General features: G+C 28.0%; 1 protein-coding gene across 1 annotated transcript; it reads left to right on the top strand.

Annotated features, from left to right (window-relative positions):
- Positions 1–4,390: 4,390 nt before the first annotated feature.
- Positions 4,391–6,753, top strand: LOC101260696 (exocyst complex component EXO70H1). Its single transcript, XM_004251256.5, has one exon. It carries the CDS (start codon positions 4,635–4,637, stop codon positions 6,537–6,539), a length of 1,905 nt encoding a protein of 634 aa, XP_004251304.2. The 5' UTR covers positions 4,391–4,634; the 3' UTR covers positions 6,540–6,753.
- Positions 6,754–15,929: the final 9,176 nt, after the last annotated feature.

Here is a 15,929-nt window from a genome sequence, read left to right as displayed (position 1 = left end):
TTATATATTTTTAAATATTTTAAATAGTGATTTATAATACTTTAACATAGTTCTAAAATATGTAATTTTGGCTAAAAAAAAAGTCAAATCTTCATTTCACAATTAAAATTTAGAAATTTTAGAAATTTAAATGGCAAAAGTTCGACAATACCACCTAAATTTGGGAAAAGCAAATACAGATAAAAAAAATCTGTAGGCTACTTTGAGAAAGAAAATTCAGCGTATGTTAATCTTGCTTTTTATCCATCTAGCTAAAGTTGTTTGTAGGAGTTATTGACGTTTACTCAATATATAATAAATATTTATATCATTGATGCATATATTATGTACTAATTACATATTAATTATACTGCATAAAACTTATTGATGAAAAAGTCTCTGCTTAAACTTTCAGTAGAAGTCTATCTAATGATTTGATGATAGTCATTTGACGGACGTGCGTACAACATTGGAACAATGATAAATAGTAATAAACCTTCTTTTTAATTTATATACCATTATTTAATTTACACAAAATATTTTTTAAAACTATTTTTTATAAAGAAAAATTATTGTTATCTAAAACATGTTTTAACCTTTTACGTAGATATTAACCATTTCAACGAGAGTATAGAAAATCTTAAAATTAAACTATCTATTATCAAAAAGATAAAAAAAAAAAATAAAGGGGGGAGGGGGGAGGAGGGAGGGGGAGGTAAGAAAATATGTTAACTTTCACCGAAATTATTATTTCATTATCAAATTTTATGGAGGATTTTTATCTTTAAAATACACAATTAAATAATTCAGGGGATAAAAAATCATTTTAAAAATTTAATATCGTAACAATAATTTTGATCAAAATTTAATTATATTTTAGACTTTTTTCACAAGATGAAAATAATATTTTGGAGAACTATTAAAAAGGTGTTAAAGCTCATAAGCTGCAGATTGAGAAGTGTCCAATTTTGTGATAGAATTATTTAAGGAGATTACCATATTAACTTTGAGAAAATTATTGTTTTTTTTAAAAAATAATTCTATTCTCAAATGTTGTATGGTTTTAAGTAAATTATTGGATGCACGACTCTTTCCAATACAATTATTTTAGCATTTTCTTATTAAAATATTTTTGTTTTTCTTCTCAAAAACTAATTCCTAGACGTGCACTAGCCACTATTCAACAATTTGAGGACCTTCTATTTAAAAAAAAAAAAAAAAAATCGGTTTGACCATACATTTCACATCTTGAGAAATTAGGCGGGTACAAAAAATGATTTGATTCTCTATCACAGATTTCGATATTATTAAAGATATGAAAATAAAAAATAAGAAATGATTTTTTAAGAGAAATTTCTTTTTTCTTCTATTTTTTTCTTTACTATTTATAATATCACCTCATATTACCGTCTAGATTCGCCTTTCACGTTCCAAGAACTATAAATAATTCTTTTTTTTTGTTCTTATAGGATTACAATTATAATTTCCCCCCTAATTATTACAATTACATATTTATATCATAAATACAATTTTATTATTATTTTTATATATAAATATCGTTGTTTGGTAGAATTAGTCCCTTATATTTGATAAAAATTAAAATATTTGTTGAATCTAAAAGTACTCACTTTTAACAATTAATCCTTTAAAATCATATTTTTATAATTTAAAGTGTAAATAAGTTTATAATAATTATATCCGTAAATGCTTGGCCTTGGAATGATTCTAGAAAAGAATGAAACGAATAATATTTTCCTTTTGAATGCTTATAAGTTATGCATAGACTTTAAGCGCATGGTAATAAAAATGATATTAATACTTTTGGTTCTGTCCTTCAAAGATATAGTAACTCAGTAATGTTTTAGTTAATAGATTTGATATAGTAAATATAGATATTTTTTCGTTAATTAGATATTTAATTTTACACTAAAGAGTTTATAAGATAAAAAAAATACTACTATAATCATGAGCCTTACTCAACTGAATTTGAATCGATTAGATTTTAATACAATCACAAGTATTCAATAAATTTAAAATAATCTATTATGTCATGCTATTCCTGTCGTTTTACCAATTTCAAGTCAAATAGGAAAACAAGGCTACGTCAAAGGAAGAAATTTTTGACTTTTTTTTTTAATTTTGACTTTCTTTCCTAAAAAGGGGCTGTGCTTCATGCCATTTATGATTTATTGAATGTTACTCTTATGTTAAAAACAGTTCCTTTCTTCATTGGAGATTTTTAATGTTAAAAATAATTTTTAATTTGTATTTTTAAATATGTTATTATGATTATTATTGTTAGTCTTATATTTCCTTTTTGACTTTAATATAAAACTCGATAATAATTCAGCATTTGACATGCCCATATGGATTAATTATTACTCGTATAACATTGAAAATTGCATGCAACTTAATAATGTTGGAGGTCAAGTGTATTGATTTATCATAATATATATTGTTTCAAATAAGTATTAGAGATTATTAGCAACTTGTAATAACAAGCTATCATTTATACGTAACCTAAGCAAATATTGATGTTTCATACTCATACATATTGCTCTTTTTAATTCATGAATTAATATACCAATCAAATTGGTAAAAGAGAAAGAAATGAATAAATTAAAAAAAAAACAGAAATTTTAATTATATGTGTGCGCGTTAGCATGAAAACATTAAAATTAATACAAGTTCTTTCATTTCAAATTCAAAGACTTTCATCGTGTGCACGTTAGCATGAAAACATTATAATTTGCTTCAACCGAATAAATAAATTATTAGAATCTTTGTCTTCTAAACACAATTTGAGACCAACGTTTGTGAAATTTGGTCTAATGCGTTTGTAGTTTTTAAGTGGAAAGAGTCACACCTTTTGAATTTCAATATTAATTGTTTGAGCAAAAGCTCATTTTGAAATAGTCTTGTAACGTTAACGTTATGTATTAAGATTCTATTTGTATAGTTTAATATTAAGCATGTATATATTATATTCGGAGAAAAAGACTGACTCATTCTCTAGCGTGGAGAGTCCAATTTATGTGCGAAATCATGACAAGAAGATATATTATTATAAAATTTAATGGTTATTAATATTTCTAAACTTCATCACCTAGATACGAAAAGGAAATAAATAGTTAGAAATATTTTTAATACATAAATAATAATAATTCAAATGGTAAAAAGAAAATATGAAATAACTGATAATTAAAATATGAGATTAAAAAAAAAAAAGATTCAGATATACTATTGATGGTTTATCTCTTATTATTTACAAATATACTGCTAGAGAACCAATAATGTGGGAAATATTATATGGAATTGTTTAACAATAGAACCAAAACGATTTGAGGTGATATATTTTCTGGGGAAGTTGTTTATTCGAAATTTAACCAATGGTACGTAATATTTGACCATGAGAGTCAAATGCCAATCAAGACTTTTTATCACTTGTGCTGGAGTATTTTAATTAATCAAATACTACTCTTTTCTTATGAAAAAACAAAGACAAAAAGGGATTATAATTCTTTCTTTCTTTTTTTAGAAAAAAATTATTGTAAATGATCAAGGATTCTTAGTAATTAACTCATTTATCTCCACAAAATAAAATTAAAAATTACATATGTTCTATGCTTTTCGAATCTTAATAATATTATTATTATTTTAAATTATGTTATATGTTGTGTTAGGTAAAGTATTGCTAATTTTTTTTTAAAAAAAAGGCCGGCCTGCCGGTTACTTTCGATGAGATCACTTCATCTCATTTTTTATGCAATTATCCCAGTAAGAAACAGCAGCGGCTATTTATTTATTTTGGAAAACAAAATTCTTCCACACTATGATTCACAATTTGGTTACTATATATTTATTTATATACTTTCAGGTCAATACATATAACGACTTACATATAAAAAATATATATAATTGGATAAAAAGAAAAGATAGAAAAAAATTATGGATTAAAAACTTCACCGTATATATAACGACTAGATAAATTAAGAGAATGATTAATCTACAAAAGTAAATAAAAAAATGTTCAAGTAAATTTTACAATAAGATAATATAATTAAATTTTAATAACATTTTTTAATATCAAAATAAGAACAATATTACAGATCGAATTGAAATTTTGATTTTCGAATCAAAGAAATTATATTTCAAATAACTTTGTTATGAATTTGGTTGAGTTTTTTTAAGTTCAATATATGTCAAATTTTTGGTTGACTTTTAACAATTGTCCATTCTCATTCTCATCTTTAGGGAAAAAAAAACTCTGTATACTAACAAATAGTTATTAGGAAAACGGAGAACGAAATTACAAAAATAAAAAGTCAAATTTTTATCAATTAATTGAATTTCTCGTATTGGTAGTTTGGACATTTGAGCTTTGCGACCTTCATTTAAAAGGCCAATTTCGGTTATATCGATCCACAGTTGAATAAATCCAAAACACAAAAAGTCTTAATGTCAAAGTACCGCGTCACTTCTATTTTTTCAACCACTTCTATGTCAATTATTATTAGCCTTCACTTCTATAAATATTCCTATCTCTTTCAAATCCTAATTAAACCTAACAATTAGCATCTCCGTCACCACAAAAATAACAACAAAACTTTCCAATTTCTAAAAACTCGAAATCTTTGATTACAAATTATATAACAATGAGAAGCGGACATTTCTCTCCGTCGCGGCCTAGTTCACCTTTACATTCTTGTACTACCTCTACCGATTCCCCTTCACGTCATACCTTTTCACAAACTTTAATGGAGGATACAATTAACGACGCTGGAGCAATCATTAAAAAATGGGATCTGGATGCTTCCTCCTCTACTTCATACAATAGAGTCGCTAATCTTTTCAGAGATTATCGCGAAGAAGCACTACAATTTCTCGATGCTATTACCAACTTGCAACATGGTATGCATTTCGTTATTAAAGAGTGTTCCAGCTCGGAACTTCTTGTCCAGGCTCAAAATCTCATGCAAATTGCAATGAAGAGACTTCAGAAGGAAATGTACACCATTTTATCAGGGAATCGCTATTTCCTTGACTCTGAAACTCTGTCTACTCGATCCTCTAGACAATCAACGCGGTCCAGTGTTTCTGATGACGATGATCATGATGATGAGATAACTAATACGGAGGTTTCACCTCGAGCTTCTGAGGTTGAGATAGTTTCTGAACTTGTGATGGCGAATTTGAAAGCTATAGCGGATTGTATGATTGGTGCTGGTTATGGAAAAGAGTGCGTTAAGATTTATAATCTTAATCGAAAATCAGTGATCGATGAGACATTGTATTATTTGGGCGTTGAAAAGTTAACCTCCTCACAAATTCAGAAAATGGATTGGGAATTATTGGAGAAGAAAACGAAGAATTGGTTAGGTGCTGTGAAAATAGCAGTGAGTACCCTGTTCCATGGCGAGAAGATTCTATGTGATCATGTTTTCTCCGCCTCTGATGCAATAAGAGAAACTTGTTTCGCCGAAATTGCTAGAGAAAGTGCTCTTACTCTTTTCACATTCCCAGAAATGGTAGCGAAGTATAAGAAATTATCTCTTGAGAAAATGTTCACTGTGCTCGATCTCTACAACTCAATTTCCGAGCTATGGGATGAAATCGAGTTGATTTTCAGCTTCAATTCGTTTGACATTGTTAAATCTCAGGCGATGGCGTCACTGGTCAAACTCGGCGAAGCCGCTCGATTAATGCTTTCCGAGTTCGAATCGGCCATTCAGAAAGATACATCAAAAGCAAAGGCGGGAGGCGGCGTCCATCCTCTAACCCGCTATGTCATGAACTACCTTGTTTTCCTCGGTGACTACAGCGGTGCTTTCGCCGAAATCATCGGTGATTTTCCCCTGTCAGTTCAATCACCGTTGCCGGAATCTTACTTCATGAGTCCAATTCCTGACGAAGATGACTCGCCGTCCTCCGCAGTCTCCGTCCGGTTAGCGTGGCTCGTCCTCGTCCTCCTCTGTAAACTTGACGGCAAAGCTCAGCTCTATAAGGACGTTTCGTTATCCTATCTGTTCTTAGCGAACAACTTAAACTACGTCGTCTCGAAGGTGAAGAAATCAAATCTGAAGTTTCTACTTGGATCCGATTGGTTATCAAAGCACGAAATGAAGATCAGACAGTACATATCAAACTACGAGAGGATGGGATGGAACAAAGTGCTGACGTTATTGCCGGAGAATGAAACGGAGGAGATGTCTTTGCCGGAAGCAAGAGAATGGTTCTTCAAATTCAATTCGGGTTTTGAAGAAGCATACCGAGTACAGAGTTCATGGGTTATACCCGACCCGAAACTCCGAGACGAAGTTAAGATATCACTGTCTAGAAAGATTGTTTCGGGTTATCGGATCTTTTACGAAAAGTACAGGGAATCACTGAGAAGTGGCGGAGTGAAGTCAGTTGTCAGATTTGCCCCTGACGATTTGCAAAATTACTTATCGGATTTATTCTATGGCACTGGGTTGTCGGAGCAAGCAACGACGGCGTACGGCTCTGCTTCCCCGTCGGTATCGATTTCAACCTCGTCATCTCCGTCACATGGTCGTTAAGAAATTAACGGAAGATATTGTGTATAAGCAAAAACATTTTTTTATTTTAATTGTTCTTTTATAATAGAATTTTGTGGCTATACGGTTAACAGGAGAATCATATTCTTTTATTTGAATGATGAAATACTTCGTGCATATAGTTTTGTGTACTCCGTCCTATACTTACTCAAATTAAATATCAAAAAATAAATTTATCACACTGAATTTTAATTTATATTCGTTGTTAACTATAATTATTTTTCAAATCATTCTCAAAGACATAATATATTACCTCTTAACTTAATTCAATTTATAATTATATGTTTTAACTTTGAGTATACATAAATAAACACTTTAACTTATATAAGTTGAACACGTAGACTCATAAATCCTACGTGACATAATATGCATAGGACATCACCTAGGACAAAAAATTTCACGTCAGTTGTAATGTCTATTTGTTCAACTTTATACAAATTTAAATGTATTGTTGTGCAAACCGAAAGTTCAAGAACATAAATGTGAGTTGAGTCAAGTTAAAATGTAATACATTTATGTATTATTCCTATTATTTATTGTTCCTTTCGGAATGTGTTGATATTTATTTCGTTCTATATTATTTGTTTACTTTAATCTTGCCTCTAAATAATAAATAAGAGGATAAATTTTTATTAAAAATATGTGTCTCATATTATTTGATCAGTTACTAAATTAGGATATAATTAATTATTTTTTTCCTATTTTACCCCTACAACTAATATAACCTTTAAAGTTTATAAATTTTAAAAATCTAAAAAAAAAACTCCAGAGGTAATTATATGAATAAAGGGCAAAATAATAAAATTGATCGATTTATTAATAATTTTTTAGTCATCATATAAATAGAAAATATATTTTAAATATGAGACGGAGAGAATAATACTTAAATAATTTAAAATATACTTACTTTAATAATCCAAACATATAATATGAAGCATAAGAGATTTTAACATTGATTAAAATGCTGGCTTTTGTGCATGGAGTTGACAAATTCCAACAAAAACTAAGAAAAGGTCACCAACTCCTGGCTCAATTATAAATGGAGTTTAATATATTTGGTCCCTACTCTTTGGTTGTTTTTATTATGTTATCTGTTCACTAAAATTTATTTATTTATTTATTTTTGGTATGACCAATCAATAGTTGGTATAAAATTGAGTTAAAAATAAACAAATCAATAATTGGTATACCTTTAATTCTTTTTGATATTTGAAAAATGGTTAAAATTACTCTTCAACTATTCAAACTAAATTCAATATACCATACAACTTTTTTGGACTCAAAACAAACCCTTTCAAAATTATTGGATCACTTCTACATTTTCTTTTAACATAATAATATGTACCAACTATTAAATTGTAACTAACATGTACACACTTCTGATAAAGTGATAAGTAATACACATTGGATATCTCAAATAATTCATTGAAATTAGATTTGAACCATATTTTATTGGGCTAATACTTTTAGAAAATATGATAAGGCCCAATCCAACTAAGGAATTGGAATGGGCCCAATTTATTATTACTTGTCTAACTTTTTGTATTGACAATCAAAGTGATGATGTTCACTCTACCCCTCAATTCTATCACCATACCAATCGATGCAAACAAACAGACAAATAAATAAAAGGGTAAATATGAAAGTGAAAGAAGCTAGATTTTTTGTGGCAGTGTATATATGTTTTTGTTTACTTGAATATTCATGTATTACATGTATATTCTTGAAGGTATGTGTGATTCAAATTGTAATTTTAAGATTTGGAAAATAAATCATATATGCTATTTTGAGTTATTAATACCAATATTATGCCTTCACCCAATTTAGAATATGAGATTGGGAGGCTTAAAAGCAAGAAGAAAAGTTGATTTCTATAAATGGAGCTTGACATTATATAGATTATTAACTCATGTTAGATCTAATTGATATATAGTACCCTCTTGAGAGTTAACTCTGTGATATTCTTCACTGATTATATCTCTTGAATTATATATTGTGTAACTTCAATTGAGATTATCTTATACTTTTACAACGTGTTGATTTAGCCATCCCACCTACTAAGCTCTATTATTTATTGCAGAAGTAAAATAAAAAATTTTCATTTTATAAATTTTAAATGGCTACTTCTGAAAGTAATAATTAAATTTTAAACTTGATATATATCTATATATATTATATATATATATATTATTTAAGTAAAAGTTATTAAATTTGATTGAATATATCTTCGAATTTTTAGCTTCGCCTCACATTTGATTTGGCCATCCTATGTGCTAAGGCCTATAGCCGCCCTATCGCCTAAGGCCTATTGTTTGTGTTGTGGGTGCACACTCTAGAGCCTAAAGTACTTACGTATTACGATTGAGTTTTAAATGTACATATTATCTTTACAAGTTAATTATAATTATCTACGATATTGCTATATACAATTTACTCACTAGATCCTTATAGCTTTTGAATTTGAATCGTGACATCTATGTGTACTTAAGGATATTTTTAAGATTTAAATTTAAAGTTTTTAGTTAATCATGAGTGGAGAATCTATCTAGCATATCTTTTAGAATAATAAATGGTGAAATTTAATATCTCGCGAGCTATAAATTTTAAAAGGAGAATATTTTAATTTGAGTAGTTTAAATTTTTTAAATCTATAGTAAATTCAAAAGAAAAATTGCAAAAACTTGAACTTACTACCATAATTACTAAGAGTTTTTGGCATAATAAATATCAGTTCGATTGCCACTATTCTTTTTTTATCTTATATATATATGATGGGAAATAAAAATAAAATAGTACATGAGATTCCAAATTCGTATCAACACTTTTGTATAAGAATGTACTATATATGGTATATTTTAAGTCTGAAAATAATGTTAATAATAGATTTAGTATAATAAACATTATATATATATATATATATATATATATATATATATATATATATATATATATTTGATCTTTTTTTCCGCAACAGAGAAAAGATGTGAACAACATAACCATATGCTATATTTAAGGCGCTATCGTCTAGGCTACTATATCATGTGCTTCCTTCTAAATATGTTGAAGCATTTGGTGACCTTAAAAAAATAATATGTTTTTTTTCTGTTATTGTTATTTCACTATCTATTTGGAATAAAAAAATACAAGATGTTTTCAATTAATTGAAGAAGTATTAATATTTGTCCTTCAATAGCAATTCAATAATTAACGGTCGGTAGGGGCAGATATAGTGTTAATAATATATTATTATATTTTGGAAAAGCTACGTAGTTAGATATACTTCACTTCCATATATATTACTATTACATATATTTTTAAAATGATACGTCTTATTACTTTCTTCGTTTCAAAAAGAATGTTTTTTTTTGTAACACTTTCACTTTAATTTTCCACGTGACATGTTTAAGATCACAAGATTAAAAGGCGTTTTGATACATTTAACATAATTTTAATTTAAAACCACAAGATTAAAAAATTTATTTCTTTTCTTAAACTCCGTTCCAAGTCAGACTAGACCATCCTTTTTTAAACGGAGGAAGTACTAATTAAGAGTTTTCTATCATCTACTAAGAAAGATACACTTAACTTTTGCTATCAGTAACACTAATATACGGAGGGAAGCGAGTCAATGAGTAACAAGGCTTGCAAGATTGGTTATGTATACCAAATACATGTGAATTACACGAGATACACAATGGAAGAATGAGTGATCTGTTCCCCTGCGGATCATGGCCTTACCACTCGGTCCCCGATGGCCAGCGGGGATTCGGTATAGCAGCTCAGGTTCGTTTGCGCTGCGCGTTCCCGTTGGACTGGACACATGTTAGCTGTAGGAAGTATGGTTCCGAAAGTGACTTCGGTTCGCCAGTTCAGGCTCAACTCCTCGCTTTACGTTAGCGGACCTACAGGTCGGGCCGGGGGTCGCTATAGTGGCTAGGATGAGTCTTCCTACACGACTGGACGCCCGGTTCTAGACAAAGAGGGGTTACCACCACATCCTTTCCCGATAAACTTGAGGTTCTTCATAGGCATGCGGGTTAGAAAATCTTCTCTCACTCTCAAAAAGAGAGTAGTACACTAGTGTCAATTTTATTATTATTATTATTATAGCAAAATAATTGCTTTTAGTACCTTATGTATTTTACTCGAAAAGAAAAAGTATTTTGTTAATAAAACTCTTTGCTACATTGATAGGTGATTTTGAACCCAATAAATAATAGATAAATCGTATTAAAATTAAAAACAATTTAAATTTTTTTAAATTCGTCTTAAACGGTGCAAGCAATTAATCTATGTTTTTTTGGGGACTCATGCCATATATTAACATTATTCTGAAGAAATTTAGATGATAATACTTTCTTGTATCTACTACTCTTTCCATTCCCTTTAATTACTAGTCTAATTTGCATTCAAACTCCTCCTTAAAAAGATAATTAAGTATTTAAACTATTCTTATGAATAATACTTCAAAAATGTATATTTCCTTCTTCAGGCTTCTGTCTCACTCATATATTCAGACAAAATCTATTGATTAAGTCGTATAATTAACAAAATCTTTGATTGATTTGTTCCCCAAATAGCACCATTAAACTTAAAGACAGTATATAATTAGTCTTAAGATCTCCATTAATTTTACCCATTTTGATTTGATAGACAAGAAACGATGTGATATTGAAATAATGGAGCGTGATTGGATGTCGATTGACTTGTTAATCTTACTAACATATATAAATATGCAACAATGTTTCGTCCGTTTTATATATAAATTTATATTCTGTATTTGAAAATATTGAGTATATGTTGATATGTTATATCCATCTCTATTATTACTAGTTAAAATATGAATATTTTCATTTAATTATGTTAGATTTTGTCGAGATAAAAAGAGAATAGAAATTTCAATTGATTTGTCTCCTATTAAGTCCAAAAATGTGTAATTTGAAACTCCACTATTACTTTTATATATATATATATATATGATATGATGCTTTACTTCAAAATTCATTTATATATGTACCATAGTTGAAAGCGGACAATTTTTTTTTTTTTACAGTGTTACATAATTTTAGCTTAATTAGTATCTCTTCTAACTAAGTATTGAATTCAGAGACGCTTTGGACTAGAAAGTCACATGTTGTAATTAGTTATATTATCATTACATTGCACCATGCACAAAACTAAGTTACAATAGTCTGTTATATTACTTAATTAATCTTAATATAAATTAGCTAAATCAGATTATTATATATTCTATATATATCCTACTGTGTAAGATATGCAGTATCAAAGATAACAAATGTGTAGAGTAATTGAGATGTTTCAATGAATTTTGCAACCAACAGACACAATAATTAGGACATAACAATTACAAGTAGTTTGTTGGCATTAAAGCCACAATTGTCAACTTTCACTCCAATAAATATAAAATATTGACTTTGAAAATTCGTATATCCAAATATCAAGTTGTTGATGTGACAAAGTATTTATCCAGTTCTTGTGATTCACGCTTCTATTTGTTTAAAATAAATAATATACATTCTAATTATTTGATTTAGTTAGTATATAATTTTTTTTTTATAATTTGTTTATGAAAAGAATAATATCTTTTTATTATTAAAAATAATTTATCTTGAACTTATAATTATACTATACGTATATATAGAAGTTAAAATTATAAAAAGGCTTAATAAATACAAAGATTAAATCCTTTAACTTGATACAAGGTATAATCTATTTTTTATAATCTATTAAAAGAATTGAATTCCTTTAAATCTTAATGATCTGGCTCAGCCATTCCCTCTTATCTTCAAAAGCTATTTATTGCACCGTTAGGAAGAAACTTCTAATTTGTTTTTTCTTTAGTACGTACATGACTTTTATAATAATACAAAAAATTAAATTTGCATAAAATATAGATACGTATGTCCATATAGTTAGTCAATTATAGTATTAGCCAAAACGTTTACTTTGAATCATTGTCTCTGCATAGTACCTTAGCTACACAATTTATATTTATCTCATGGTATCTATGAATATGATTGTGACATGATATCTAACTTTTACTCCTATATATCAATCTTTATGTATATCTTAGAAGAGTAAAATGTTTATATCTTTTTCCAATCCAAGCTCAAAATAAATATTGTTCGAGTTCCACACGTTTGTGGAAAGGGTCAACCATGGATTTCTTATATGATTTTGAATTATTCTTTATTCTTCAGTTTAATTTTGAGGACTGAACTATTAATTCAAGATTTATTTATTTTAATTATGTTATTAGAGATAGACTCATTCAGTTCATCTTTTTTATGTTATATTACTGACACTCTAAATATCTAGTTTTGAACATGTAAAAGGGTGTTAATTAGAGTTTCACATTGTTTGTGAGATGAAATATGAACCCCTTATATAATTATGGAAATCATTTTCTTACTAAATTTTGAGATAGTCAAATTCATAGACCATTTATTTATCAAAAAGTATTACTCCCTAAAGTGATAAAGAAATTATAACGACTCAATAATTGGACTGCAATAAAGTTGCCAAGTCTTGTGTGTATTTCTTGACTTTTCTTGTTTACATATTGGTTACGTAACATTGCAGTCTACAATGTTTAAAATATCTTTTTCATCACAATTAATTCTCCATGACAAAGATGGAAATATTTCCTTATCAAATTATCTTCATTTGGGACACATACAAATGTGTGTTGAAATGTCACAAAAATGGTCGAGGAAATGAATAATTATCTCCTTACATTATATGAATGTTTTTAGATTATTCTTAGTTTAAAGGTATATTTATGTGTTGATTCAAGTAAATTTATACTCTTTCCTTTAAATGACGTATAGATTAACATTTTTAAACTTGTTGAGTTTTAATTATTCAGTTGATACCAAAATTTTACCATTCTTTCAGGACTGATTTTGGTTCTTTTGGATAGTCAAAAGAAAGTAAGATCGAATCAGTAAGCAAATAATTATATCCGAGAGGCGAGAGCAAAAGAGATAATAAAAATTCTTCCATTGAGCAATCTTGAAACAGATCCATCTACTTGAAATTTTAGATCTGCCTCTGTATCTGCTTTGTTGATGAAACAAATTGAAGGTTAATAATTTGTTTGCACGAAGTGCGATATGAATTTATTTCAATATTTACGATTATCTTCTTGTTAACTAGCTGCATTATGCTAAAACTTGGGTAGATCTTTATAAGTCAAAATTCAATATGAGACAACTTATTAATTAATGCTTTCTCATAACTGAAAGTAGAAGAAATGTGACTTTTTAACGTTTTCATATTGGCAAGTAGGAAAATGCAGTTAGAAGTTGCAAAGGGCTGATAGTCACATATAATTAATTTATTTTTCTTTAACATATATATATATATCCCAATTAATTTTGCATAAAAGGAGATTCGATATTATTTTCTTAAATTATAAAAAATAAAATAGTTTATATATACAATACAACTGGACAGAGTCAATGCTGATAGGGAAGTTCCTCATGTGGTTAGAAAAGTACAACCTGTTAAACCTATTTTTTCATACATTAAAATAAGTAATAGGTATCTCTCTCTCTTTTATTTTTATAAGGCGTTTATAGAGGATATTTGTATTTTAATTTTATATTCAGTGTATAATATTTATACAATCATATTAAAACTTAATTATGCGCGATGACTCTCATTATATCCTGTCTGTATTTGTACTTTTACTTCCAGACTTTTAAAAAAAAAATAAAAAAATAACACCTTTCATGCATCTTAATGAAAAGAAAATTATGGCATGAGAAATAAGTAGAAAATCAACACATAAAGTTATGACTTGTCTTAAATGCTTAGGACTAATGACCAGCTTATTTTGTTAACTTAGTTTATTTTAATAAGATTAACTCAATTTATCTTGAAATTAGGCTTTTAAGTAATTCAAATTGACTCATATAAAAATAATATCAAACGCTACTATAATCATCTATTTACTTTTTTTAAATATTGACATCACTTATGAAATATTTTGGATACGCCATCGATATTAGTTTTTATAGGTAGGGCAAGTTGTGATGAATATTTGGAGAGGGCAATAATAGCTGTATGGAAAATGTTGGTTTTGGTGACATTTAATTTTTTGCTTTTACATCATAGTTTTAACTTCACAAGTTTTCTCATCCAAAAACATCTTTGTCAAACAACTGGCTCACTTTAGCAATAATGTGGCAACCTTTCTCTTTCACAATAAATATTTGCGTCTTTTGAAATTAATAGTAAGTTTCTTCAGTTTATTTTGTCTCCAAATAAATGGCTTTTAACAGGTAATAAAATAATATTGGATGCAATGTGCATGATTATTATTACTTTTCCAATTAAACTACTTAAATTAGTCATTTAAAATGATACTTTAATTTTTTATACTAAAAGATACACTTAGAACCACAGTTAACTATTGCATATTTTCACCTCATAATATATTTAGAGCTTAATTAGCTTATGATTAATATTTAACTATTAATATAGGTTAGGATTAATCATATTACTAAGATTAAGATTGTTGAGTTCAATTTCAATTTAAATACGAAGAAAAATGTTTTCCATGGAAAATGTTTTTCTAGAAAATGTTTTCCTGAAAAAACAAGTAGATTTTGAACTTATTTTTCATGTTTGGTTGGTGAGTAAAAAATATTTTCCGGAAATGATTTTTTAAAATGTTTTTGAGAGACATCTTTATTTTTACTAGAGTAGAAAATAGTTTATGAAATTGAACCCAAGACTATCATGTGGCATCAAAAATGATTTTTAGTAGCAACGGCAATACTTCAATTGCTGCTAAATAAGTACTTTTAGCGGCAATTAGAACTCTTTGTATATGTCTCTAAGCCTTTAGCGACACGGGATCAAATGACACTTAACTAATGTCGGTAAAGACTTTAATTTAGCACTCTTTATTAATATAGTATCTCTTTATCGTCGCTGAAACTTATTTTTATTGCAATAGTTGTAACCCAAGGTTCGTTTACATGGACTGATTTGGAGAGAAGATATGATTTTATAATAAACTTATTTCCTTACGATAAAAGATAAAAGTAAAAACATAAAAAAATACAATTTTACGATAAATATTATTTTTGTGTACATTTTCGTTTCCTTTTAGGATTTGGAAAGACATTATGGATTGCAATGTTAAGATTGAGACTATTCATTGATGGAAAAAGTTAGCATTAATAGAAAATAGTTTGAAATTTCAAAGTGAGACGGCATTTAATTACTTGGTTGGACTTTATATTAGAAAAAAAAAAATCACGGTTGTTTTCTTATCTTTTAATAAATAAATATATAAGCTTAGGGTTGCATAAATTAATCATATCACTTTCGCAATCA

The sequence above is a fragment of the Solanum lycopersicum genome, chromosome 11 (assembly GCF_036512215.1).
Source record: "Solanum lycopersicum chromosome 11, SLM_r2.1".
In the NCBI taxonomy this organism is placed as follows: Eukaryota; Viridiplantae; Streptophyta; class Magnoliopsida; order Solanales; family Solanaceae; genus Solanum; species Solanum lycopersicum.
This window is presented reverse-complemented; position numbering and strand designations above follow the sequence as displayed.

Coding starts and splice junctions, on each gene's coding strand:
- LOC101260696 (XM_004251256.5), top strand. CDS start 4,635: ATGAGAAGCGGACATTTCTCTCCGTCGCGGCCTAGTTCACCTTTACAT.